Source organism: Propithecus coquereli, unplaced genomic scaffold (genome assembly GCF_000956105.1).
Source record: "Propithecus coquereli isolate 6110/MARCELLA unplaced genomic scaffold, Pcoq_1.0 Scaffold513, whole genome shotgun sequence".
Classification (NCBI taxonomy): Eukaryota; Metazoa; Chordata; class Mammalia; order Primates; family Indriidae; genus Propithecus; species Propithecus coquereli.
Genome location: NW_012150986.1, coordinates 1,402,017 through 1,429,004, shown reverse-complemented (window position 1 = coordinate 1,429,004; position 26,988 = coordinate 1,402,017). Strand labels below are relative to the sequence as shown.

Sequence of the window (26,988 nt, the reverse complement as noted above, 5' to 3'; positions counted from 1 at the left end):
TAAATAATAACAGAAAAATAAATAATTCACATGGCTATCCCCTTTATGGAAACTGGTAGAACATGAGAAAAACATTGCAGTATCAGACAGATAAAAGTGTTTGAGAAAGAGATGCTATCTATAGGCGCACCTTTACATTCTCTTCTAAGGAAGAATTCTCATGGATTTAATTATAGAAGTTGTCAATCCCTGATATTTCCTCTTTCAGCTGTTTTGGTTCTAAATATAATGATGGACCAAAATGAAAGGTTTTTTGCTATTTCCAGCATGAAGTATAAATAATACAAAACATTCTAAACTATACAATGAAAATAATAATAAAACATAAAGAACAAATTTTCTATTTGAATATGCTAACACTAACATGTTATACGGTTTTTAAAGAAGTAGACTGGACTGTACTATAGTTCTGTAATTCTGGATATAACGTATTTTTAGAGGCACTTTCTACAAAACGAAAACTACTAAGGGCAAAAAAATGAGTTTACATTGAGAAGGCATTGGTACCCCTAAAAGTAAGCCTAATCTAAATTTGCACAAACATTTTTTAATTGTCACAGTATTTTTTTTCTTTATCGTATTTGTCATCTTTAAGTTTTTCAATGCAGTGGCATAGCTTCACAGCTGTCCCCAGCTTCAGCCCCATATACGTCAGCATCATGTCACTCTTGAGCAGTAGCAGAGCCTTCCCATCAATGTCCTACAGAGAGAAGGAACTTATAATAATTAATAATGCCTTCATATTTTGCCAGAATGGTTATTTCTTTCTATATAAGAAAATGTAAAGCAATCCAGAGAGCAGCTCATCCCAGATGTATAGTCTCTGAATGTGCATCTACTTTATGAAAAAAACTATTAAAAATATAATTTGTATAGTGAAGCATCATTTGATATTTATAAATTCACTTTAGGTTTTAAGAAAAAGGAAAATTAACCTACTATCTTAAAAAAATGAACTGTGTCATACTACATTTTAAATGCATACTGTATGTTGAATAAAATACTACATATCTTTGACAAAAGAGCAAAAACTATGAATGGTAAAAATGAATTTCAGATGGCCATTAACTGTCTGAGAAGGGCTGGGAATATGAGTATGTCAGCATCAGTGCAGACTATAAATGTGCTGTATACTACTGCCTTTACGACGAAAGCCAGTTGGCTGTCTGAATCTAATTTGATACTAAAACTAACTACTGACTTTCCTACCATATTGAAAATGGTACGTCAGATATGTAGCTACTAATTTTGTTAGGACACACTATAAAAATATTTCTTGATAGTTATGAGGCATCCTAAAATTCCTTATTATCTGAATTGACCAGCTTATGCTGCTGAAGCATATTATTAGGTTTTCACAAGTTCCAGTTTAAAAACAAAATTTTACTTACTCCTGTAACACTGTCTGAAAAGACATGAAATCCCTTACAGTACTACCTTTGTCAGGTGCCTTGTATACTTTTCTACTACATATTAATAAAACTTGAAATTAAAGAAATTAGAACTTACAAAAATTTAGCCTATGAGGTTACTCTGTAAAACGGTCTGGTAACAGCCTGAGGGTATCAGCCTTACAAATCATCAATAACCAAGCCCAGTGGAATCAGTTGCCAGATTCATTGTGTATCATCTCAAGAAGGGCACCCTGTTACAGCTTGTGGTCACCCCCTCCTGCTCACGGTCCTGAGGCCGAGCTGGAAGTGGGGGATGGGAGGGAGGATCCTTGTATCTGTCATTACAGAGGGTAGGTACACCTGAGAGTGGTGATGCTCAACCATCATCTCTTGAGAACTTGTGGCCATTTGTATATTAGGCACTTTGAAGACCCATTTAAAGAATAGACCATTAACGTCATTTTTCTTACACACGGAAAATCAATTGACAGGGTTCCCCCACCATCTACACTACTCAGAATCCAACTGAAGGGCCTGCACAGAGGTCATTCAAAGGCATTATGGCAGGAAAACTGGACAAAAAGAAACATTACATGGTGTCTGAAGAGGTCAGCAAGAGGGCCTAATGTCTGAGGATCTTCTTGTTTCAGAAACAGGATTACTTCTTCCACAGACCAGGTTGAAGGGTCCTCAGAGAAGCTTTGTTTCAGGATACCAGAGTCACGTTCAACTGGTGAACTTGTAACTTCAATGGAGAGAAAACAAGACAAATCATACTTGACCTGATCATTATCCTGAAAGAAGAGATGTTAGGTAGGGAGTAATGGTCTCATTCCTGGAACGTTCTTTTAAGTACCCCAGCAAGTACTCAAGACTCCAACTGTAAAATCTAGTGAAAGCCTATAGAAAGATGATGTGAGGATGGCCACACAGAACGTCCCATCTGACCTCCCCCAGACAACAGAAGCAGGTTCAGAAGTTACCTTAAAGCTTCAAAGACCATAAAACAGATTGAGCAATCCAAGGCTTCTTTGGCCACAGGCAAATATAGCAAAAGATCTGTTACTTGGGTAAAATTAGGCTAATCTAACCTAACCTATGACTCTCTTACTTGAAGTATTTCAATGACTTTCTCTCAATCTCTCTCTTGATCTCTCTTGTTCTGTCTAGATTAGGTTTATTTTACTAGCTAAACAGTATGGAAATTCCTCAAATTTACAGTTTTATAATTGCTTAAATGTGTTCATTTTAATCAATGAATTTCAATAATAATAATTCCATTATCTTTGAGAACCAAATTAGTTCTTTTACCAAATCTCCCCCAAGTAAGCAATAAGGCTATTTTAGTATCACTTTACTCTAGATTCCTGTCTCTCATGGCTTAAATGCTAATCTGAATTTTAAAGAAAACAAGATTATTTTCTGCTGAGCTAGATCAGAAGTAACTATCATTTTATTTAATTCCTCTTTCACATTTACTTGCACAGTGATAGATATTTTGGTCAAAGTTTTGTATGTTAAAAAAGAAATAACTGAGACATGAAACAATATAAGTGATCATACCTCAAAAGGTTTTAGCTGTGTTCTTCACTAAGTTGTGTTGAAATTTCTTTGTGTCCTGATAAGTATTCACTTACTTGGGAAGAACATTCGACTCCCTAAACTTAATGTGATAACTGAAGTGAGTTTTGTAATGAGCTAGGAAGCTTTGTTTCTCCAAACAAGGATCAGCAACACAATTGATCATTTTTGTGTGCGAATTAGCCAAAGGCATACCCTTTCTTCCCTATCTTCTGGGCTCTTGCCATTTCAGGACTGTTTTGAGTTATTTATCCAGGGAAAGGGTAAACAAAAATAGAAGATTAAAAAATTCACAATGGGGTGAAGTTCTGGGAGTGCCACTCACCAGCTCTGTGACTTTGGGGATAGGGGCGATAAAAGTGCCAACATCACAGGGTCATTATAAGTGGAGAAGAGGCACATCAGCTGATTGGCACAGTGCCTTGCACATAATACACACTCAACAAATGTCAGCCATCATTCTGAATATCACCTAAAAACAGCCCTCAAAATAGGAAACAAACAGCTTCCACTAGCTTGCATCAAGGATGTTTATGGAAACAGATTAAATATTAATAGTACTACTTGTAACATGTGTCATTTCAAACTCACCTAAACCACAAGGTATGCAGAGAGATGACACGTCATGTTTATTTTCCATTAAATCTGAGTAATTGATCATCTCAGGGTTACGTATTGGACTGGGTTCTCCTTGAGCCAGCATGCCCGGAGACATTGTTGAGCGAGGTCGGGTAGGTGAGTAGAGGCCACCAGCACTGTCAGCCCTGGGGCTGCTAAAGCCCGGCCCACCGCTCTGCATTTGGTCATCATCACGTACGCAAGATGGCTGATACGAACTCGAGGAGAGCGATGGACTATGGCGGAGGATCGCATCCCGCTCCTGCTCCTCAAGCAGTGAATCATGCTCTGGTTCCACGGACTCGTCAGAATTAAAAGGTGTTCCTGGAGGGTGGCTCTGGGAATCATTATCCCGTCTTCCCACTGGTACAGTGGGGCTATAACTTTCAGAGTAGGAGAATGAACTGTGATGTGGCTCCCTCTTCCTCATTCTCTGGAATTTTTGTTTTCTAGAAAGCTGGTAATTATGATTTTTGTGTGCATATCCATGCGGCTTCTGAAATCACACAAACCCAGCACAAATCAACAGTGAGTAAAAAGGAAGTAAAATGAATATTAAATACATTAATATTCATTTTCCATGCAGCGCTGCTTTACGTCATTAAAAATAAGTGGTCTTTTTTGATTACATGATTTTTTTTCCTCTTCAACCCTGCATTTTAATTGTATTTTATACATTATACTTACAAACATAAAAATACCCAGTGTCATAATTTATCAAACCTAAACTTCCAACAGAGTTTCAGTCCTCCATCTGCTACTGAAGTAAGCAGAGATTAGCCTGGCTAATCTTACTAGTTCTCTATCACTTCAAACTGACTGGCATCTTTAGAAACGAGAGGCTTACCACAGCTCTGAAAATGTTTTTTATAACACTTACACGATTTTGCCACAAGGATTTCGCACGGCACCGATAGATTTTTGAAACCTTTCCATAAATAACATCACACTTCTTATCCAGGTTTTGGATGGCATCGTTTATAACCTATTATAATACAAGCTATTAGTAGTTTCTATTTCAAAAGAAAAGTAACATGTGAAAATACCATTAAGTCAAATTTTAACTGCTAGACACAACAAAAGTTCTCAAGCCCTCAGAAATGTCTTGCTTCCTACTTGAGGCCTGGCTGTAAGAGTCACAGAGTCCAATGGCTGAGCTAAGGAGCCCCAACTTTCCCTCCACCATGCTATTCCATGCAGGTGTTGAGGAAGCTCTAATGCTGGAAAGGGAATGTACCACACTTCCTCCAAGCCTGTGGTCCTCAACCTCCAGGCAACGGCCAGGTACCGATCCATAGTCTGTTAGGAAAAGGGCTTTGCATCACTGCCTGAGTTCTGCACAACCCCCACCTCAAGACACCCCTTGGGCAAGTTACTTAACTTCTCTGTGCTTCACTTTCTTTATGTAGGGAATCGGATAAAAATATCTCTTAGGGTTCTTTTGAGGACAGGAACCTTGCTAGAGTATCATGTTAATATAATACTAACAATGACAATACTGTGTGATGCCTGGTCCAACAGTGCTCAATGGTATAATCATATTATTTTTACTGGCATTACCAGTGCCATGACACAGGTAAGAACAGGAGGCTAAGCATGCACAGAAGAGCAGGACCTAACCCAGGCTGGTAGTCATGGGAGGCTTTGCAGAGAAGGTGATGTCAAGGTTGAGAATGAAAAGATGAGAACGTGTTCGCCAGGTGAAGATGCATGGCCGGGCACACGGGGCAGGAGGAACAGCATGTTCTAACATACTCGGAAAGAAAAACAGGAAACCAGATTACGTGGACGGTGACTATCAATGACATAGCAGGAACTGGGCTGTCATGAGAGGTAAGAGAGTGAAGTGACAACAAACGAGGGATGGGGAGGCAAGAGAAGTGGCTTTTCAAAGCTGTGAGAAGGGGAAGGTGTGACAAGGACAGGGCTGGAGCTGGAGGAGGCTGGAGCCTGATGGGGGGCAGTGTCTGAGCACAGGGGAAAGGGCCAGACTCAGAAACCAGAGCAGGTGTCAGTCCTGACAGTGGGAGACACCTTTCCGTCGCAGTGATCGGGAAGCGGGTGAGAAGGATGGGGTCGGGCTGGCTGGTGGGCTATGGGGACAGGAACAAGGCCATGGAGGGGAGGACTGCTACAGGAGAGAAGCGGCAGCACTGGGGTAGGTGAGGCGAGGTGGGTACGGGCTCCCTGGAGCTCGTGACGGGTGACCGGGCAGGGACGGCCAGCGGAGGGCATCCTCCTCTGCTCCCAGCCTGAAAGGGGCAGGGGTGGACAGGAGAGGGTGCTGGGCAAGGACAAGGGGCTCAGTGGAGGGAATGGGAGGAAAGAAGAGCAGGCTGAAGCATCTAGAATGGGAAGGGAGACGTGGAGGAAGGAAAGAGCTGGCCCTTGGGGGCAATGGAGAGGAGCACTGGGGCCATTTCAGGCTGTGGCTCTGGCCCTGGGCACCTCCCAGCTCAGCTCTCACCCGTGCTGAGCAGACCTAGGCCGCCCACAGAGGACCCTCAGGCAAGGGGTAAGGCAGGCAGGAGAGCCTGCTCCTCCCTCTCCAGCCCACCTGGGCCCTCCTTCCCCTCCATCTGGCCAGCTGCACATGACCCTTGGAAACATTCCACTTCTCTCTTTGCTAATGATAAAGACCCAAACACTTTCACTTTTCAAAGTGTGTTAGCTCATCTCATTCAAGAAACTTCATATGTTAAGAAACATTTATTCATTTTTTAAAAAAACTTTCATTACCTCTGGGGTATGCAGCTCACAAAATTCCTGGTAATCACATACCTCTGTCCATCGCTACCAACATGCTAATTTTTACGAAATCCCCTCGAAACACAAGATATACTCTTTACAAAGCATTGATGGGCTGCCACTTTGTTTCAGTTGAGATATACTGATATGTATTTAGACACATACTAAGTGTCATCTAAAACAGCCAATTTTCCTTAAAGATTTTGGAGAAGAAATTAATTCAATATTGAGTAATCTAGACAAAAGAGACATAACTACATCTGATCAGTAACCAGCTTTTTAAAAAGCTATAAAATATTCATGTTCCTATTCCAAAATTTTCACCAGGGGATGCTATTCTAACTATACATTGTTAAAAATCATCACAATGGGGTGGTAATCATAGATGACTTGATATGGAAAAATTTCATTCAATTCTATACTTTCCCTCTATATGAAATAAAGAGAATTTTCACTTAACATTTTAGAAAATGACATTAAAGAGACCAAACTTCCATACCTGGCACTGGGTGAGGATATCCATCATTGTTTTTTGTTCTTCTTCGTTGCAGGACACCTCAGATTGAACATGTTCCTGCTAATATTTTTAAAGTAAATAGTTAATGCTTTACTTTTGTAAGAGCCAAATTGAACACTGGGGGAAAGAACTTATTATTTATCTATTTGAATTGTTTTTATTTTTCACCAACTTTTCAAAGGGTTTCAGAAGTCTTAATCTAAAGCAGAGATAGAATAAAAATTCACATTAATGTGAGAATGAAAATGATAACTGCCAATTAAGAAAGGGGACAAGGAAAGAATTTATTATATCTGAAGAATACAGGTTTAGAATTTTGTACCAAAAAATGAATACAAAACTTCTCCGAATTCCCTACTATATATGAAAATGGGGAAGTAAAGAGCACATTGTCTAATGAAGAAACCATACAAATTCAAGAGAGATTTTCTTGAGTGTGAGTTTAGAGAACTTCACAGTATCTGAGAAATTTAAATCTTTTTCCTTAAAATGGTAAGTTTTAAGATATTTGGCAACTAGCAATTAATACTACTTACATTATTGTTATATGCAGTATTTGGTTCATATGCATAAAGAACAATATTATCATCACCATAAGCAGGTATTCGAGTTCTTATCTGGGGAAGATTTATTAACAAATTAAAAGGAAAGATGAAAAATAGAACTAAAAGAAAAGTTGAGGGCTTCAATTTCACTTTCAAGAGCTCCAAAGGCCTATATCAAAGGACCTTTGCTCATAGTTAATACTATGACTACATGAAAAGATGTCTTTGCAAAAGTGTTTCCTCATTAACTACACTTAATGTGCTGTTTCCATTGAGCTTAACCCCTAATGTACTTCAGGGTAAAAAGACTGGTCTTCTAGCACAAGAACTGTTTTAAAAGCAAATATTTCTAACCATGAACAAAGAACTAAATGTTACATGGCTTTTGATTTTAAATAATCTAACAGTGCCACTCTGTGGACAAGATAGGAAACATTTAAGCACCTACTTTTCTTGATAAATCAATTTCTAGAGCACCTTGAAACTTTTCTGGGGAATAAGTCAGGGTATAACTTAGTAACAGAGAGTAAATAACCATTACACTTCAGAATAGTAACTCTTTAAGAATAAATTATGAACTATATGAACATACTTGGTAGGCATGTATGTCTTTGTTTCAAAATATGATAGAATCACCTGAATTAGCCTTGCACTGATTAGAGAACCAAAATAATATGGAATTGGGCTATAGATTAGTACCACCTTTACCCTTTGTATATAGTGCCTTATGCTTTTCAAAGTGCTTTCACATAATTATGTCAGAGAAAAATGACTCTTGGTAGGCAGTTTATATCATCTCCAAAGATTTCTGAAAAACTTTGGGGATGATAGAAGTTAAGAGAATTGCCTAGACCAGCAGCCCCCCAACCTTTTTGGCACCAGAGGATGGTTTCATGGAAGACATGATGTGGGGGGGGATGTAGGGGGGAGTGTGGTGAGGAGCTCAGGTGGTGATAGGAGGCCACGGACCGAGGCCCGGGGGTTGGGGACTGCAGGCCTAGACTACTTAGGTAGCATGAATATCCATTTCCTTATGTAACTGAGTAAATGTGTTTCCTGTTAAGCCAAATTATATATAGTTTAATAATTTATATTTTGATTCAACTTCAAGGATTAAGAAACATAGCAGAATGTAGCGGAAGTGTAAAAACAGCACAACTGCTTTGAAAAACTATTGGCAAATTCTTATAATACTGAATTTACATCAACTTCATGATCTAGCAATTCAACTTCTGAGTATTTACCCAGAACAGATTTAAGTACATGTTCACAAAGAAACTTGTACATGAATGGTCATAGAAGCTTTATACATCACTGTCAAAATTCATGACAGAAAATTCACTTATGAACTATGCATTTCACTACATGAAATTAAACTCAATTTACAAAAGAACTATAGCAAATGAAAAGAACAAAGACAGATTTTCAACTTGAAATACAAACCACATCGACTTCACTGGAGCCGCTAGACATCTTTTTTGTGCAACAGGAGAAACTTCACTTCCTCTGAGTTGGGCCTAATTATTTTTAAACTTGCTGGAGGGTTTATTTGTGAAACTGCTTAGTCACCTAAGACTGGTAAACCTTCTACTCCTGAAAAGCAATGCATAAAAAAGTTACTTCACACACTTGCTACCCTAATAACCTTAATATGGATATGCTCTCAGAATGCTAACTTGAATTGAGTTTTGGTTGAATTTTAGAGAGTGACAAAACAAGAATTCTTCTATGAGCAATTTAGAGTTAAGTCTTTAAGAACAGAAGGGCCATGTTGCCCATGACTAGGAATAACAATCAAATCAAACCCAATTCCAAATTGTGGAGTGAACGCTTCATAAAGTCTACAGGGTAAATGCTGGAAACAAATGAACAAGAGAACACGATGGCTTAAGTGCCTTTGTAAAGGAGCTCAAAAAGGCTCTTTACTTAGGGAGGCAACCAACATGTCTCCAAAATGTGAGCCAGGAGTCTACTCCAGGTCCAGCCCCATTGCTATGCGGACTAGGCAGACCACTATAGACACCGCCGCCTCATGTGCCAGGTGAAAACCAGTTCATTATCTCTAAGGTCCATTTCAGCTCTTATTAGCTAAATTTCATATTAAACCTAAATAAATGGATGTGAAATATAAGCCAAACAATCCAGAATTAGGAAGGTTCCATTACAGCTCTGAGTCATTTAACTGTGGAACTAGAAAAAGACACTGACTACAACACTATTGGATTATATCCTGTACTACAGATTTGCTTTGAACGCCTGCATCACAGTTACTGGGAGGGGCACGTTAATGAAAGAGTTAATTCACTTTATCCACCCTGAGCCAGAGCAGTAATGAGAGGGACAATTAAGGGATTCAGGTTTCATCTCTTTCCTGTTTCCCTTTCGTTCTATGGTGGACATATAATGACCACAGGCCCAAAAGAGAGAAACCAAAAGGGGATAAAGAAGATGGGTGAATTAACTCTTGAGTTAGATAAATGCAAACTAATTTTGTATAAAATTTTCAAGTTATAAAATATCTCCAATTTGAGCTGTAACTTCAACCACATTTTTCTTTTTAAACTACATTTTTTTCCTGATTATAAAACTAATACAAGCTATGAGTAATTAAAATGTGGTGTATTCATACAAAAGAAGACTCACAGCAGTGAGAATAAACCAACTACTGCTGCACACAGCAAGGATAAATCTCACGACCATAATCTTGAGTTAAAAAAAAATCCCAACACTAAAAGAGAAAGCAGTGTATGATTCAATTGATATAAAATTCAAAAATAGGCAAAAGTAGTAATCTATGGTGGAAAAAGTCTTTCCAAACCAATACCTCTACATATACCGCAGTCACTTTAACAATTCTTAGCGTCCTATCTTGTAAATATGTCATGATTTATTAAACCAGTCCCCAAGTCATAGATATTCAAATTACTTCTAAAGTTTTGCTCTTACAAAGAACACTACAGAACACTATAAAACAATCCCACGTAGTTTTATGGGATAAATTCCTAGATGTAGAAACAATGGGTCTGTACCCACATTTGAAAATTCTCCTCTACTTCTTCCCCAGGAGGGCTGTTGAAGCCAGCCACATGTTCTATAACACACAAAGGAAGTAGTCTGCTGGCCCTGCATACAGTTTTAAAACCGGAACAGGTGATAAATGGTATCAAATAACTTTTTGGCATTTGATTAAATGACTTTTCTCCTCTATCTACTGATGCAACATGTTAATACATTTCTTAATGTTCCTAGGGTGAGAGATCCAGCTGATCATGAAGACCAGTGTTCAATTTGTTGGTGTTTTATTTAGAAATTTTCTGTACCTCTATTTCTAAAATCTTATAATACATTAGTGAGATGGCATATTTCTCACAATTAATGAGGCAATATTGATACATCATTAACTCTTGGGATCAAAATTCCTCTATGACATCAATTGGGAAGACTTTCATCTATTTCTGTGCTCTGAAAAAGTTTATATCACACCAGAATTTCTGTGCTTTAAAGATTTGAAAGCATTTATAAATCTAGGCCCAGTTTTTGTAACATTTTCTAAGTTCTTCCATGGTTACTGATCTATTCAAATTATCCTACTTTTTTTGAGCTGTTTTGACAAATTCTTTTTATCCAGAAGGATAATCATTTCATCATAATTACAGAATTTTGAGCAAAATCACAGTTTAAAATCATTCACTATTTTTACCTTAATTTGAACCTTTCTCTTTCATCAAATTAGGTATTCTATCTAGTTAATTTATTGACAACTCTATGGGGTAGGTTCTACTACTATCCCCACCTTCCTTATGAGAAAACTGAGGCAAAGAATGTTTAAGTAATTTACCAGGTCTCATAGCTAGTAAGTGGTGCAATTGGTCTCCCCATTCCATGCTCTTTACTTCTCCATTATTATAATCACCTGAAATCCCTTCTATACCAATAACACAATACAACCCAAACTCCTACTATGGTCTGCAAGGTCTTTACATAATCAGGACCCCACCCACCTCTCAGAGGTCACCTCTTACCACTTGCCCCCTTACTCTAAGCCTAAAATACATAGTATCTGCCCTTTTGCAGACAAAGTTTGCCAACCACTGTTGCAAGCCCTTACATTCAGACAATTCCTTATCTGGGTTAATTACACTGCTGCCAAATCTTGGCTGTAGTTAGACACAGGAGCAGTGTGCATTAAGCCTGCCACTGGACTCCCAACATTTCTACTTCTGTGACACATTTACAAATCAACACCGATCTTGCATTCTTTGAGCCTTTTGCCCCTGTTAAATCCTCCATCCATAATATCCTGTTATCTCTCCATCTAGGAGAACCTATTCAACTTCAAGGCTTAATTCAAGTTCCACCTCCAAAAAGAAAAGGTGCTATGTCAGTGATCACTCCATCCGGACACGACACTGCTTTCCAGGAGCTATGAGAACACTCACACTTTAATACCTTTAAGGCAACTGTCACACATATCTAGTTACATGAGAGGCAGCTCCAAATAGCATTAAGACCTTAGGATTGCGGCCAGAATACCTGGGTTTGGATCCCACCTCCCCCACTTATTAGCCATGTAAATAAGTTGGACCATTACTTAATTTCTCTGTGCTTCTGTTTGTTTTTTTCAGGCTGTAAAATGAAGATGACAATAGTACAAACCTCATGGAGTTATGAGGACTAAGTGAATTAATACATCAAGTGCTTAGAACAAAGCATGGCAAAGATAGAAAGGGTGCCCACTGTTGGTTACTATTATTATTTGGGTATTCACCACATCTACCCAACAGAACTATATATCATGGAGCACATAGACAACACACCTTCAGGGTCATAACATATAATTTTCATTCATATTGCACCTGTACATTGCAGATATAACAACCCTTTCTTGTAAACAAATTTTTACATCTTTTAAGTATCAGGGCATGATGTAAAGAACAGGGCTTTGGTCAAAAACACTTGAAGCTAAGTCTAAATTGCAAAATTTTCCATTTCACTTTAGGCAGATATTTAACCTCTCTGTGTCTCAATTTTTTAACTGTAAAGTTGCAATAATATCTACTTCATAGGGCTATGTAAGACTAAATGACACAGTTAAGCTCTCAGCATCATGCCTGGTTCATAGCAGGCACATCATAAATTCTAGCTCCTTTCACTTCTTCCCACAAGGTTAATAATTACAGGTTTACAACATTTTCTTAGAGCTCAACCAAGACTAGATTGTGCAAAATTAATTAATTTCATTTTAAATCCAAAATCCTGCGAGGAGTTTATTTGAATGGAACTCATTTATATTTTACGATAGAAATCTAAACTCTTGATAAGAACAAAAATACATCTTTTTTTTAAGAAACATTTTTTAGACATTAAAGACATTTTCAAAAGTCATGAGAAGATCTGTTCTCAAGGCATTCACTTGCCATCAACTTATCAGATAAGGCACAGTTCACGATGAGGGCTGAAAACGGCGTTTCACCCCAAGACCACTTCAAGGAATACATAGCAAAAGAGAGCAGATTACAACACCTGGACCACTCCAATTTGTTTAAACAAAACAGTGTGTTAATACACTTTCTAAATCTTCCGGCACGACTCTCAAAGGCAGCCCTTCCATTGTCCATATCAAACTTTAGAGACTCCAAAGTCTGCTGGATGGCGGATAACGCGACCAAAATTGTCTCCCATCGCCCAGCACCTGCTGCAGGCAGACGGGAGACTCAAAACTGCTTCTAGCCCATGTCCCACTATATAAAACACCGTGCGGAACAGTTGCTTACAAAATCACTCTGTAAATCTTAAACCAGTTTGCCACTTCATGTTATAAAACCCTAGAGCAGTTCGAACTCAAGGAGAGCCGGGTAGGAGGGAGGGAAGCGATTCCCCCCAGACTAAAGCAGAGCCTTTTCTTTCAAACGACCAGACAGCGGGTGCGCTGCACGACACCCCCACATTTTTATTTTCTTCCCCTTCTTTTATGTATTTACAATAAAAGAGCGAGGCTGCACTATCCGTCTTTGATCAAACCCGGTTACCATCAAAGCCTCAAAATCTATCTGTATCTCACAAGATTTTACGTGAATCAACTGGCGAGTCTGTCCATTCTTTAAACACAGAACTCTATGAAAGTCAGAGTCTGGCTCCTTCCTCGCCCCCCCACCCGCCTCCACCAAGAGAAAGGTTCAAAAAGGATCAACTCGTCCCAGAAAGTCAGCACCAAGTACTTAATAAATTGCCAAATGTCAAAAGCTCATACGCGCTGGCATCCCGGGAGAGTCGTGGGAACCACTCAAACCACCTCACCGCAGCCCGGCTGAAATTTGAGGCTGCAAAGTGCAGACTAACTCCGCCCCGCAAAGCAAATCCCGTCCCCGCCAGAAGCTCTAACCGTTAACCCAAATCGCTTAACAGGGATGTGCTCCGCAACTCATACTCGCGCGCACACCTGAGTCAAGAAAGTTCAAGGTGAGTAAAAAGCACGGTTGGACATACCTACTTTGGTGCCAGAGTCTGCCACGCCGCCCTCCGGAGGCTCGCTGTATTCCTGCTTCCCCGATCAGCAACGGCTAAAACAGTTATGGCCTCTCCACGCTCTGAAACGGTTCTCGCGCCGGAAAACCCCGCCTGACCTCGCGGCGCACTTGTCGCGAGCCCAAAAGGTGCCTTGACCCATGCGTAAACCACGGAGCGCCCGTGGCGCACGAGTTCCCACGTGCATGGCCACAGCGGGACTTCTCTGTTGACCAATCGACGACCGCCTACGGACGCGCGCGGCTGTTGACTGGCCAATCCCGTGGGCGCCCGCACAGCCTTTGGTGGTGGGGGGGGGGGCGTTGCTTGGGAGACAGCTGTGGGGGCGGTGCATTGCTCTGATTGGAACTGGGCGCTAGGCCCGAGAGGTGCAAGCCTCGCACACGGAAAGGTTTCTGCAGCTGCACAGGAGCGCCGGCACGCATGCGCGACTCTTCTGGCGGCGGCGGTGGTGGTTCGAGGATGTAGTGGGTAGGTGCTTGACCTCCCCAGTGTCGCGGCGATCCCACCCCTCCCCCCTCTCCTTGCGGCGCTTCGGAGACATCGACGTGGACTGGGTTCCAGGTGTGAACGCCAGTGCTTTAATTTGAATTGGGCAGGGCTTAGCAGTTGCTCTGAGCGTGGTGGTCTGGTAGGGACATAGGGAAAGTTATTCCTAGTCATCAACAATTACAGGTTGTAGTGGAGAACTAATACAGACCCTGGAGCCAGACTTGGTGGGTTTGAACCCCAGCTCCAACACTTAGTCGCTCTATGGCCTTGGGCAAGCCAAGTAACCAGTCTGTGCTTCAGTTTCCCAATCTGTAAAATGGGCACAATATAGGGAATCCATGAGTTCGTGTATGCAAAGCACTTAAGAAAGTACATACTTGGCATAGAAGTTTGCTATATAATAAAGGCTACATGACATTATCTAGTGGTATATTGTCTTACATATATCGAGTCTGTGCATCTTGGGAAGGAGGCACAGTCTAGTAATTATCAGAAGCAAAGCAGGCAGATATTCCAAACTAACGCCATAAATCTTTTCCTGACCCAGAGAGGAACTACAAGGAAAGTATACTGGACGTCAGAAATGCATTGTTTTTCCTTTCAAATATGAATCTAGATTAGAGCCTTTTATAGTACATTTTCTTTTTGTTTGTATTTTCGCCATAACAGATCTTTATGTCCAGTTGCCTATAAAATACTTTGTGAAATCGCAAGAATGAGAAACTGGTTGTTTAATTGCAGTCACGTTTATTTGCAGTTTCTATACACACTTTCTAGGTAATCAAACTTTTCTGATACATTTTTTGAGGGGTTCACAATGAAACTGTCACCGTTTTTACTAAAAATAAATACAAGACTTAAAGTGTTGCACAGCTCTAAAATATACAAAGGCTTGGATTGAATGTAAACGTTGAAAACATCTTACAAAAGAAACCATCTTTGCCAACAATTTAAAAAGTTCGTATTTACAAATATTACAAAAATACAAAATGGATGCAAGTCCATAAACCATTGTCTTTTTGGCCAGCATGAACTGGTTCTAGTACCAAAATAGTTACACTGTAACCTTCTTCATTGTTTTAAATCTTGCTTATGATCTAGTTCTCTAAGTGCCACCACTGCAGCAAACATATTGACCTTTGGCAAGAGCAAACAGCATGTTTTGTTTGCTACGACTAGTCCATGTCCTCTACTTAGCCAAAAACAAAACAAAACCAAAAAAAAAAAAAAAAAGAATCAGAAAAAAAGGAAAAAAATCCCCCCCACAACATAGACATGATAGACATGTTGCATAAACATAAAAGAACAAAAAATTAGCATCAGTGCAAACAACAGAAGAAAAGTTCAGATTGATGTTCTTCACGATACCTAATGTGTGTGCCCTGCTTCAAGATGGCAGTGATGATAAAGACAGCCCTAAATCTTGGTCTTGTTTGCTATGTAATAAAGTCATGTAGAGTATTCCAGATTACTAAGGAATTTCTTGCTTTTTTCTCAGTTTGTTGCTCAATACTCTTGCACAGTGAATTTAAATTCCATCTCTATTTGGGTTTTTTTTAAATCTATGAAATATAAAATAGAGAAACTCTGCTATAGACTTTTAGAGTAAACAAAATAAGTAAAACTATATTATAAGGGTTAGTTCTGTCATCATTACATATAGAAGGTATCTTATTGCCTCACAATTCAAGTCAATATGTATTTTAAAATATATATGGTACCATTACTTAAATTAATGTCAATAATAACAAGGTGACATTTTTATTAAAGCCAATTCATGTGTTGTCTATTCAAGATTTAGAATCACTTTTAAAGTCCACATACCTTTCTTCATGCTTAAAAAACCCCTAACTACACAAAAGCCATACTGCAAACGAACTGCTTTTATGAAAATTACAAAAGATCACCTATTGTGACTGGAAATGATGGTTTCTTATCACATTTGTCTAAAAACTTTATTTTTAAAATTTTGTAAAGTGTACTTTTCAAAGCATGAGTCAGATTTATTCATGTTCCCATGTGGTGTCAAACCATGCTGGTTTTCTTACCTAATGGGTTCCAATGAGAAATGATGATCCATTTTTTCAAACCCCAAAACGTTTTTCTTTTAATAAAAAGTATAACACTTTGTAAATGTTCAAACCCTTTACCAGGTAGCTTATCTATCCCCAGCACACACACACACACACACACACACACACACACACACACACATATGCACACACACATGCACTCTCTTACTCTCTCCCTCCTCCTCTACCCCTCCACCCCCAGCACCCAATTTACATACAAGGATGACAAGAAATTTAGTAACACAATTTGGTAGTAAAAACAAATAGTAGAAGCCAGACTTTTTTTCTTTCCAAACAAAACACCAACAGCAATCAGATTCTCTAAATTCTTAATCTGTAGCATTTTAGAAAGCATTTCTATTGAAAGACAGTATCTTCTTAGACCAGGCTTCCTCCTTCATTTTGCATGAATTAATCCCAAAGCACAAACCCCCTCTCACACCTCCTACTTTCCCAACTACCACTTGCATAAGCTTAAAGGCAGCTGCTTGTCAATTTCTTGGTAACCTTTGTATGTTCTAGCATTCTAATCACATTCTAGTCTTTTATAGGTCAGATCCCTTCTTAGTTCTCTCTACTTTCTACCTCTCCCATTCAAAACCTATTCTAAGTACATAGCTGCTTGTATTTCTGACATTTGATTCCAAACAGCATCAGTTCATGTTAAAATCAGAGGTTTTAAAACCATTTGCAGATTTCAACTTGTAACTCATCTTTTTTCAGTTTTAAGACAAGAAAATTCAAGTAATTTCAAGTAATTCAGCTTGTTTCCCTGCTTTCATTTTGTCAGAGCACTTGCCCTGACATTTCCTCTCCCACCCGCCACCCTCCCCTTTTGCCATCAAGCAGATACTATAGTAAAGCCAGACAAAAACTCAGTTGTATGTAGCATTGTGAACCAGAGTTGTTCCCCATTCCAAGTTTAACAATGAATATAAATAATGCATATACACATACCTATTTCCCAACTACATTGTTCACAGTGTCATTTCTGTTAATTTTTAGGTAGCATGAATCTCATCAGCACAGAGAGAAAGCTTCACTGAAAACTCATTACAGGTACTTACTGATAAATCAATAGCTCTGTCGCATGCTTAGGTTTTATTTTTGTTAGTTTAAGAACCTGGAGCTAATTGCTAAACTGTTTAAGGAGTTTAAAGATGATAGTCATTAGATTATGACTGTTTACCTCCCTAGTAGCCTAATATAAAACATAATCTAAAATTAACTACTGTTTTCCCTACTCATTCTCTTTAAAGCAATCCATCGAAAAAAATTAAAGTCTAAAGGACACTGTCAGATGCTGTTGTTCAGGGCTTTGTGTTGAGAATGATGACTTCCCTCATTGATTAAAAAAAAAAAAAGCATGCTTTTCATTCTGTCCAGATTACCATGTGGCAAATCACAGCCACGAGTTGCTATTAGCTTGTTTGGTGCTGCAATTTGTCATAAAAATGATTAGCTCTGAATTCATTATTTTAAATTAATCACATTTCAGTATATGACCTCAAGATTTCCTTTATTTCACCAGTTTAAAATTCATATTTGAAGTTTACCACTCAGAAATCATATTGGTGGACATTTAAATATGGTATTTGATATGAAAATGGTATTCACAGAATACAGTTATTACACTTTATTTTTGTGTGTTCTATAAACAGTTGGTGTGCGGTAGATAATTGACCACATGTCCACTCATCATTGATAAATCTATTTACACATTTTTATCAAAAATATGGTATGTACATATGTGTAGTTCTTTCTTCTAAATTTTGCTTTAGTTTGTTTTAATGTAAAAAAATACCAAACCTCCAGAGTAATTTCATCTTCTTAAAGAATCATGACAGTGAGGGCTTTATTTTCTGAATAGGCAGCTCTGGGAAAACTTTTTCTAAGTTTCATGAAAATTAGACATTTTCGTATTCTCTATTATTACAAGGAATGAGATTGGGTAAATCAAACTATGCTAAAGAAAAACACAAAAGACAGTACAGCTACTTAAAACATGGCAACTAACCAAGAATGAATAAACCACTTTTTGTTTCCCCAGCATATACTGTATTTAGAAATTCATTGCTAAGCAGTGATGCTACCCCATCATGTTGCAACTTCTCCCAAGTCCTCTGTCCCTTTCCTACATCCTCATATGACTAAGGGTTTTGGCATCTGACAGGCAGCCGGGCACAGGCAGCCTATGTTGAGCTCTGGGAGGAGCGGTCGTCGTGTGGGCTCCCGTCGGAATTTTCTGTCTCTCCCTCAGAGATAGCCTGCATGGGAGTGTTGTACAGCCGGCAGCGGACACTGTAGCGGCTGCTGCTGGCCACGGGAGGGGCCCGGGAACGTCCAACCCTTGCTGATGCTGAGGTGACAAAGTTCTTTGAGGAAAATCCTTCTGCATTAACTCGTGGGGAGCACGGAGAAAGTGGGGACAATGCCTCAGCCCCAGGTGACCCCTGGTGGGCATCTTCAGTGCTTTGAGGGGACTCCGCTGTGAGCTCCCCAGGAGGTTTGGGCAGGATGGGACTCTTCAGGATCTCAGTGGCAGACATGCGGTAACTGGAATCCGAACGGCTGCCTTTCTTGAGGAGTAACAGCTTAAACTCTTCGTTTGATGTGTTGGACTTTTTGGCATTTCGATAGATGAGACCAGGTGACCTCTGGCTGTTGGTGGTTGTCACATTGCTGCTGGGTGAAGTGATGGAACTGGTACTGCTGCTATTACTGCCAAGGGGAATTCTCGATTTGCTTCGAACAGACATGTCCCCGGAATCTTTTCTTCCAAGTACTTTCCTCTTGGATCTTTTGAGAAAAGGAAAAAATGGGGCAAAAATCTCAGTCCACATACATTTTTATGAAACTAAAAGTATTCAGCCACATTCACGCATAGATCTATTTAAAGAGCATTTTGAGGGCATCTGTATGAGAGGGTACGAAGCATTAGAGCTGTAGAGATGAGGAGTAAGATACATCCCTTGCCCTTGTAGCACTCACAGCCTGAGGAAATTCTCTGAGAACCAGTGGACAGAAATTAGGTTCCAGAGATGACAGTTTCAGAGAATGGCTAATGTGGAGGCTAGGAGTTCTAGATGAGGACTTACTGGGATATTTTGCAAGAGTTAAGAAACTATACTGCTATCTGACTTCCCATTACAGTGGGGTGAAGGACTGTAGCTTTTCTTATTAGATCTGTCTCTGCAATACAGATGAAATGCTCTGATGTCTGGGATTGGCTTCCAAATAATACCAGAAGGAGCAAGTGTGAGTGGGACAGAATTGACCATAGTTTGATGGTTGATAGACGCGGGTGATGAATATGTGGGGAGGCAATAGACTATTCTATTTTTAAAATTCCTCCATATAAAAAATTAATTAAACGCCTTTTTAAATAAATCAATCCATCTGTGGCTACAAATACCATTTCCCATAGCTGACTAGGAACATCAACAGCATATTAAGCAGTAAGCTAACTCTCTGTGAAGAATTGAAATCCTAGACCATCTCTGGAGCTCTTAAAAACCTTTCTACTATAAGTTCTATAGAACTAAGAACTATAAGAACTATAAGTTCTCAAGAAAAAAAATTCTTGTCACTGTGATGTAAATAAACAAGTAATAAATAAGTAAAACCTACCCAAATGCAAATCTAAGATTACCAAACTCAATAAGTTACTGAACCTTGACATCCATCATTATACTATTGATCTTCTTTGATAAATAAGCAAGCATAAAATCAATGACTCTTCACATGACTCAGTTTGTTGGGAAGTGTTGGCAACATGCTCTCTCACCAACTTAAAAATCCATACAATAGAGAAAATGCGAGCTTTGCAACTGGAGACCAACCTGATTTGGGGTCCCTGAAACCTCCGTGGTTGATATATTGCATATGCCAGGGTCTCACACTCCAGTGGGGCAGGGTTTTCAAGCTAACATTTGCTTCTAGCATCTACCATATTCTAGACACAAAAATATTCTTTTATCATTAAAATCAAATATGTGAGCTATAGGTATCCCCATGTACAGTTAGGGAATAGGTCCAGAGGTTTTAACGTATTCAAGACTGCATAAAAAGTGGCAGAGTTGGGATTCAAATCCAGTTCTTTCTAACTCCATTACTTACATCCTGGCCACTGTTCCAGACACTAGCATTTGGTTCTTTGGGGGTAAGTTCTTGGCTCTTTAACTTACATGGCATTTTAGTAATTTGTCCTGAGGTTGAGGATACAGTATAGGGGTGAGGGAAATATAATCGGAGCTTAGACTAGACATAAGGGTGAAGGGAAATAAGCTAATGATTCTTCACTCTCTGAGTAAAGAATTGTGCCTGCTAAGGTATACCCAGAAGGTGTTTCTCATTGGCTCCTTTAAAAAGAAGTTGTTGAACAGTAGTGCTCCTTCTCTATGAGAGAACCACATCAACAGACAGCAGCATTCTCCTGTAAAAAGTAGAATCCCAGGAGAGAATGATTGTAAGCTGCTTACAATGAATTTGCTCCAAAAATGATAACTTTATGAGGTAGAAAAGACAGTCCTCCAGTTCTGTCCCTTGAGAGTTCCATCTAGGTCGCCAAGGCCTAGTAGAAGAAGGCAGTTGTATTTGTGAAGGGTGCGGGCACATCGTGATCAGCGAGATCAGTTGGATGTGAGTTCAGTCTCCAAGGGCTAGTTTTTGCTTTGCTCTTTGGTTATTAGCTATAAGGAGTATTCTTACAAATATGGACCACTAATCATGAAGGTGCATAGGAGCAGATGAGGGAGTGCGCATTCACAGCACGGACACAACACTGTCCTGGAAAAGCAACCCAGAGAACATCCCCTATTAATGGAATATGGGCATTAACTTTGGAGATGAAGGCCAGTAATATTAAGTTTAAGTTTCAAAAGGAGAAAAAAGGGAGCAATTATTAGTTGTTCTGAGCTATGGAATAGACAGGTACATACACTGTCTGGTCTCAAACTTGGGGCTCTGATTGTTTTGGTGAATCAATTTATGTTTGTCTCTGCTAGTGTATAATTATAGCTTTGATCATATTTTTTAGGTTCAAGAAATTATTTAAAAGTCAGAGATTTGAGCTTCCACTCCAAGTCACTTAACCACAAATTGTTTTCACATAGAAACTTGTTCGAGGATGTCTTTCCTGGGGAAAAATACAACATCTTCCCTCAGTAGTTCTTATGAAAGTCTCTAATAGAGGTCTAACTATATATAAAGACTCCTGTCTCACAACTTGCATATAAGTCTACCAGTTGGATTTAGAAAAAAAAATTCTTTGCTTGCTTTTGTTTTTGCTGAATGTATTACCAGTACGGAAGGCTTTCCCATATTTGCATTTGATGAGAAGCACTTTAAGAAGCAAAACCTTTGTTGTGCCTTTTGTTTGAGGGGACTTGATAATGCTGCCTCACCTGTGAATGACTGCGAATAAATCCTCAGTTGTTCGAGGTTTGTTTGGAGACACAAACACCCCCTCTGCTTCAGCTTGAGAGTCTTTACTAAGTGGTGAAATGATGGAGTCATCGCTCGGTGATGATTCTTAAAATAAGAACAGAAGCATCTTTAAGAGGAAGTTACCCAGCACACTACTGTGCTTCACTGACTCAGGGGACAAACAAATTAAAATGAAAGAGAGATCTGTCAAAGCTCAGTCCCTCAGTGACAAAAGCTTTTATCTCAATTGTTTTAATAAGTGAAAAGAAATAGTGGAGGGAAACCAACACCCAGGGCTGTACAGTATTATGGGGAATGTAAGAAAGAAAAACTCCAGGAAGTGCCATGAGACACATTTCCATTGTGACAAAGGTATCAATGACTGACCTTTCAGTGAAGCCTCATCCACACTTCCTTGGGTCTCCTCTGTTCTGCTGTTATCAGAGGCACTTTTGGCTGAAATACCTGAAGCAATATTTTCCTGCTCAGAACATTTTTCAGGGAGTGAATTTGCAGGTGATATCTCTGATTCATAGCTGATATTCCTAGGCACTTTGTCGTGGTGGCGGCTCATAACAAGTTGATTGCTTATGTCTGTTGCTCTAGTTGGTGAGTTTGACTGAGATGTGATTACATCCACAGATTTGGGTTGTGCGACTTCCTCCTGACCTACAGAGGACGCCTTCTGTACCTGTTCTGGGGTTCCATCTGTACCAGCTCCGTGTTGTATTATTTTACCATCCAAATCATTTGGGCGGGTAGCAGAGACCCTCTGAAATCCTTCGGTGGAAAAATCACAGTTTTTACTTGATGTGTTTTCTGGAATAGGCTCACTCTCTGTGTGTATTTGGTCCTTTGTGACATTTGAATCTAGAAGATTGCTACCAGCTGAGGGTGTGGTTTCTGGATCGCAGTGATTCTTCACATCAAATGTAGTGTTTTTTTCTAAATGTAGTTTATCTGGTCCCGTATCACCTGCAGAGGAGTCTAAAAAGGACAGTATGGTGTCTTCAGCAGAGTACTGACGTGATATTGATTTCTTCGCTGTATGTGGCCTAATCTTACCCGGAGACAAGGCAGCCATTGTGAGAGTGCTTTCCTCTAAGTAGGGGAGATCTGTATTGTTGCCTTCTTTTTGCTTAGCTTCTTCAGACTTATTGATGGACCTAAGGTTAACAGATTTCAGGACTGTTGGTGTAATTGCAAGGGACGGTAGAGGATTAGACCTCAGTGTTTCTCCTACTGTGTTCTGCTTATTATGAGTGAAAACATGCAATGGATGACGGTGGTGGAATGGTTTGTTCAAGACATTATGAAGAGCACTTAGGTCAAGATGGGTAGGAGGTATAATTGGAAGTTCAAGATCTTTACTCAGTGATATAGTTCCATCTTTTAAAGAGGGTTGCTGTAATGAGGATTTCCTTTCTGGAACTTTAGGTTTTCTTTTGCTGCCTCCAGGAGACAATGGACCTGAAAAGAAAGCTGTAGGGAAAGAGGATGTTGGCGTTTCAGACTGGCTCGAGTAGCCACTTGACGGAGATGCCAAGCCAGCCAGCTTTTCTGGTGAAGCCAGTTTAAACTCATTGTCAACAGAAGGAAGAGATGGGGTGGTGGCTCTTGATTCTGATTGGGATGTTTGGGATTCAGAGCTCTCTGGAGATTTGATGCATTCAATAACTGTGGTACCCGTAGCAGTGCTTGAATTAGATAGAGATCTATAAGGATCATTTGTTTTTAGGTCATTTAGAAGCCAGAGGTCTGCATAGTGAGTTGATTCAGCACCTTCATCTTTGAATGGTGGAATATCTGAAGTGTCTAACTGAGGTTCCTTAATACCATGTTCACTCTGGTTTGTCCAAGAAGGTTCCTGTTTGGTGGGAAGATTGGTATTTTCCATCCGAGAAGGCGTGTTGGAGAAATCAAGAGGCAGCTTCATTTCCCTGGAACTGTGAGGCAGGTGCTGACCACTGCTTGTCTTTGGTTCTTTCTTCTCAGAAATGTCTGTGTTTCCATCGGACTTCCTCAATGATGAGCTACGTTTAGGTGGGGTTGGCTTTGCCTTTGGTTTTCTGAAAGAGATACTTGGTCTCCCCTGCCTCCTGTGGTCTAAATAGTCCTGCCAGGCACAGTCCGGAAGACCAGGAGGAACCCCAACACCCTGGCCATTCTCTGGGCCCAGGGCTGCATAGTGACAGACATAGCTCTTATTACCTTTGATACCACAGTCAAAGTGCATGGAGGTATAGTAACCTTCCGTGTCTACCGAAAAGTGAGAGCTAGTGTCTGCTTTGTCTGATGGAGACTTTTCCAGAAAGCTATCGTAAGTGGCCATGCTTGTGAAGCTCGGGCAGCCCAAGCTGTCTGCCTTGGGACGCTCAGGACTAAAATCCTGGTGGCAGGAGGCATCATGATGGTGGTGTAGGTAATTCCACTCACTGTCACTGGTATTGCTGTTGTTGGGGTCATCCAGCAGATCTGCAACAGTGGAGGTAAAGGAGTTTGCCCGGTGGCCTCTCACTTTATCCAGGTGATCATTATACTGCTCTGTCACAAAGACGCTGGCGTCCTCATTGGCATGAGGGGCCGTGTTTAGTGACAATTCTGAGTCACAGTGCGAAGAGCCAGTAAGGGGAGGAGAAGCTGCAGGAGGAATCGTTTCTGAGGTCTGTGAGGGGCACGTGGAGCTGCTCCCACTCCAGTTACCACTCGATGACTGGTGGTCATCTTTCTGGTCCATGTGGCTGCTAAGGAGGACGCCAGCTGTGGAGATGCAGTGGATGGGGCTCCCAAAGGTGTCTGAGTTGGAGGAGATGTCACAGCTGCCAGAGTCAGCAGCCATCCGGGACAGGCGTGACCTCCCTCTCTCACTTAACTTGTGCTGGGGGCTGTGAAGATGTTGAGAACAGGCCAAGCCCAAAGCAGGCTGGTGTTCCTGTGTGCTTGGGCTGCTTGGAGCCTCACTGCAATCATTGGGGATTCTTTCATGGTCACCCACGAAAGGCTCTCCCTCTTCATATGCTGAGGGTTTAGCACCAACTTTGGGCTCAGTATCCCCACCTCTGTTGCCTTCCCGGGGAAGGCTCCGAGATCTTGTGCGGCTGCTCACTGTAGTAGTAAACATGGTGTCTCCTTTGTCTGCCAGGGCAGAAATGTTGCCAGCAGAGTGTGAAAGGGAAGCTGCAATGCTCTGACCCCTTTGAGCTCTGATTCTCCTTCTAGATGGGGCAGCAATCAGAATATCCTCGGTTTGGCACTCAGAGTCCCGGGTTCCGGACCTCCTATTGACAGTGTTGGAGGGGTCTGGGTTTGTGTGCACAATCACATTCCTTTCCCTGGCCACTGGCGATTCATCAGAATCTAGGGCATATGGAAAGCACAGTGAGATACATCAGCAGGCTAACAGACATTCCAAGAGATGTCTGCAGGTTTGCGTGCTGCCAGGTTAGAGCTTTTTCTTACAGGAAAAAATCAATATATAGAATTAGAAGGAAGTTAAAATCTCTCTCTCTCTCTTTCGCTCTCTCCCTCTCCCTCACTTTGTCTACACACACACACACACACACACACACACACACATACACACAATGCTTTTATATCTTTTGTGAATGATCTCTGTCTTCACCATCACATTAATTTGCTGCAATAAATGACTACTTTTTAAAACTAAAGTATGTTTTATCTTCTTGGCCACTACTCTTCATTTTTTTTTGTAATATAAACATAATGAAATAAAAATCATAGACTTCATTATAAGAAATAAAAATCTTATTTATAAGAGATACTACCATAATAATAATTTTAAAAAAATATAGGCAGAGATATTCTAAACACATTGAACAGAAAAAATAGAAAAAAATGTCATCAATATTCAATATTTAATTATGTATGGTTGAAATCTAACTTTTAAAATAAGTAATGCCATAAAAGTATGTCTCTCTTCAAATGAAGTTACGATTAACCAGGAAAAAAAAATCTTTCATTGAATCCTGCTACTTTTCATTCACAATTTCCACCTTAATAGAACTTTTAAAAATTAGCAAAATATTACATTTCAGCCATAAGACCCGAATGTATATGCCTAAATCTATCAAGTCCAACATTCATAGTAAAGAATGGAGAGTTAAAAAGTAATACCACCTGGCTTGCTGAATAGAAAACAAATAGACATCATTTTAAAACCTGTGCAAGTTAAAACATTTAATGTTTTTAAGGAAGTGGTTGAAGGCTGGCTTCCATTTCATCTCTTTATAATCTGCATTAGACAGAATGTTAACCATTAACACATTTATACCACACCTATTTCTTGTTGAACTCTTCTGGGGATACCCGAGATGGTTTTCCTCCTCCTCAATTTTCGTCTTCTCTGTAGTACGGATTGTGAATGAACAAGAGAGCAGCGTATACTAGCCTCTCTGTCAAAACCAACTCCTGCAAACCACAAGTAGGTCTCATTAGCCTTTAGAAATTGCAAACAAATTTTCATCTGCTTGGAACACAGTGATATTTATTGATTGGAAGTAAGGGAAGAGTTTGTATTAAGCCTGTGAACAAATATAAGGGAGCGCTTATTCAGCTCTTATTTAAATTACGCTGCAGTACATTAAACTTTACTTCTAAATGCAGCTCTTCACAACAGCTTGCACTGCCAAAAGTAGCAAGCAAAGAAGGACAATCAAAAGAAAGAGAAGAGAAAAAGACATCAAGAAATCACTCTCGCATAGAAATGGCTCCTTAAGGATTTATAACCTTTAGTTACTACTATTTACTGGTCTATTTCTGGGCTCTCTGAAGCTGATACCTTTGCATAGTAAGTAAATCAGTAGCCAAGATGTTAACCTGAATTAGTTCAGCTAACATATCCTGACCCATTTCTTCATTAAAAGCGTCTTTGTGAGTTTTTTTTTCCCTGTCTACCTCCTGTGCCCAAACCTTCCCCTCTAGGAGTGTGCGTGCACACACACTCACACACATTTGCTGTGAAGAAACTCAGCAGCTTAGGGATTTGTTTTTTTCTTAACACATTGACTGCCATATTAGAAAAAAAAATTTTTCCTTGGGGCCATGGTGTT

The 26,988-nt window shown here is 39.9% G+C and overlaps 2 protein-coding genes across 5 annotated transcripts in view; both read right to left on the bottom strand.

The window, feature by feature from the left end:
- Positions 1–547: 547 nt before the first annotated feature.
- SCML1 (sex comb on midleg-like 1 (Drosophila)) lies at positions 548–8,876 on the bottom strand. The gene is made up of 7 exons (XM_012656627.1): positions 8,847–8,876; positions 7,395–7,475; positions 6,841–6,915; positions 4,474–4,578; positions 3,793–4,089; positions 1,988–2,188; positions 548–700 (listed from the first exon to the last, which is right to left on the bottom strand). Exons 1-7 carry the CDS (start codon positions 8,874–8,876, stop codon positions 548–550), a joined length of 942 nt encoding a protein of 313 aa, XP_012512081.1.
- A 6,274-nt stretch (positions 8,877–15,150) lies between these two features.
- The window catches only part of NHS (Nance-Horan syndrome (congenital cataracts and dental anomalies)), a 330,666-nt gene continuing 318,828 nt past the window's right edge, over positions 15,151–26,988 (bottom strand). For all 4 annotated transcript variants that reach the window (XM_012656632.1, XM_012656633.1, XM_012656634.1 and 1 more), the window contains 4 exons: positions 26,216–26,347; positions 22,307–25,276; positions 21,898–22,024; positions 15,151–19,291 (listed from right to left, as the gene is read on the bottom strand). In XM_012656632.1, coding sequence (XP_012512086.1) covers positions 18,685–19,291; positions 21,898–22,024; positions 22,307–25,276; positions 26,216–26,347 — 3,836 coding nt within the window. In that variant the 3' untranslated portion in view covers positions 15,151–18,684. The remainder of the gene's footprint in view (positions 19,292–21,897; positions 22,025–22,306; positions 25,277–26,215; positions 26,348–26,988) is intronic.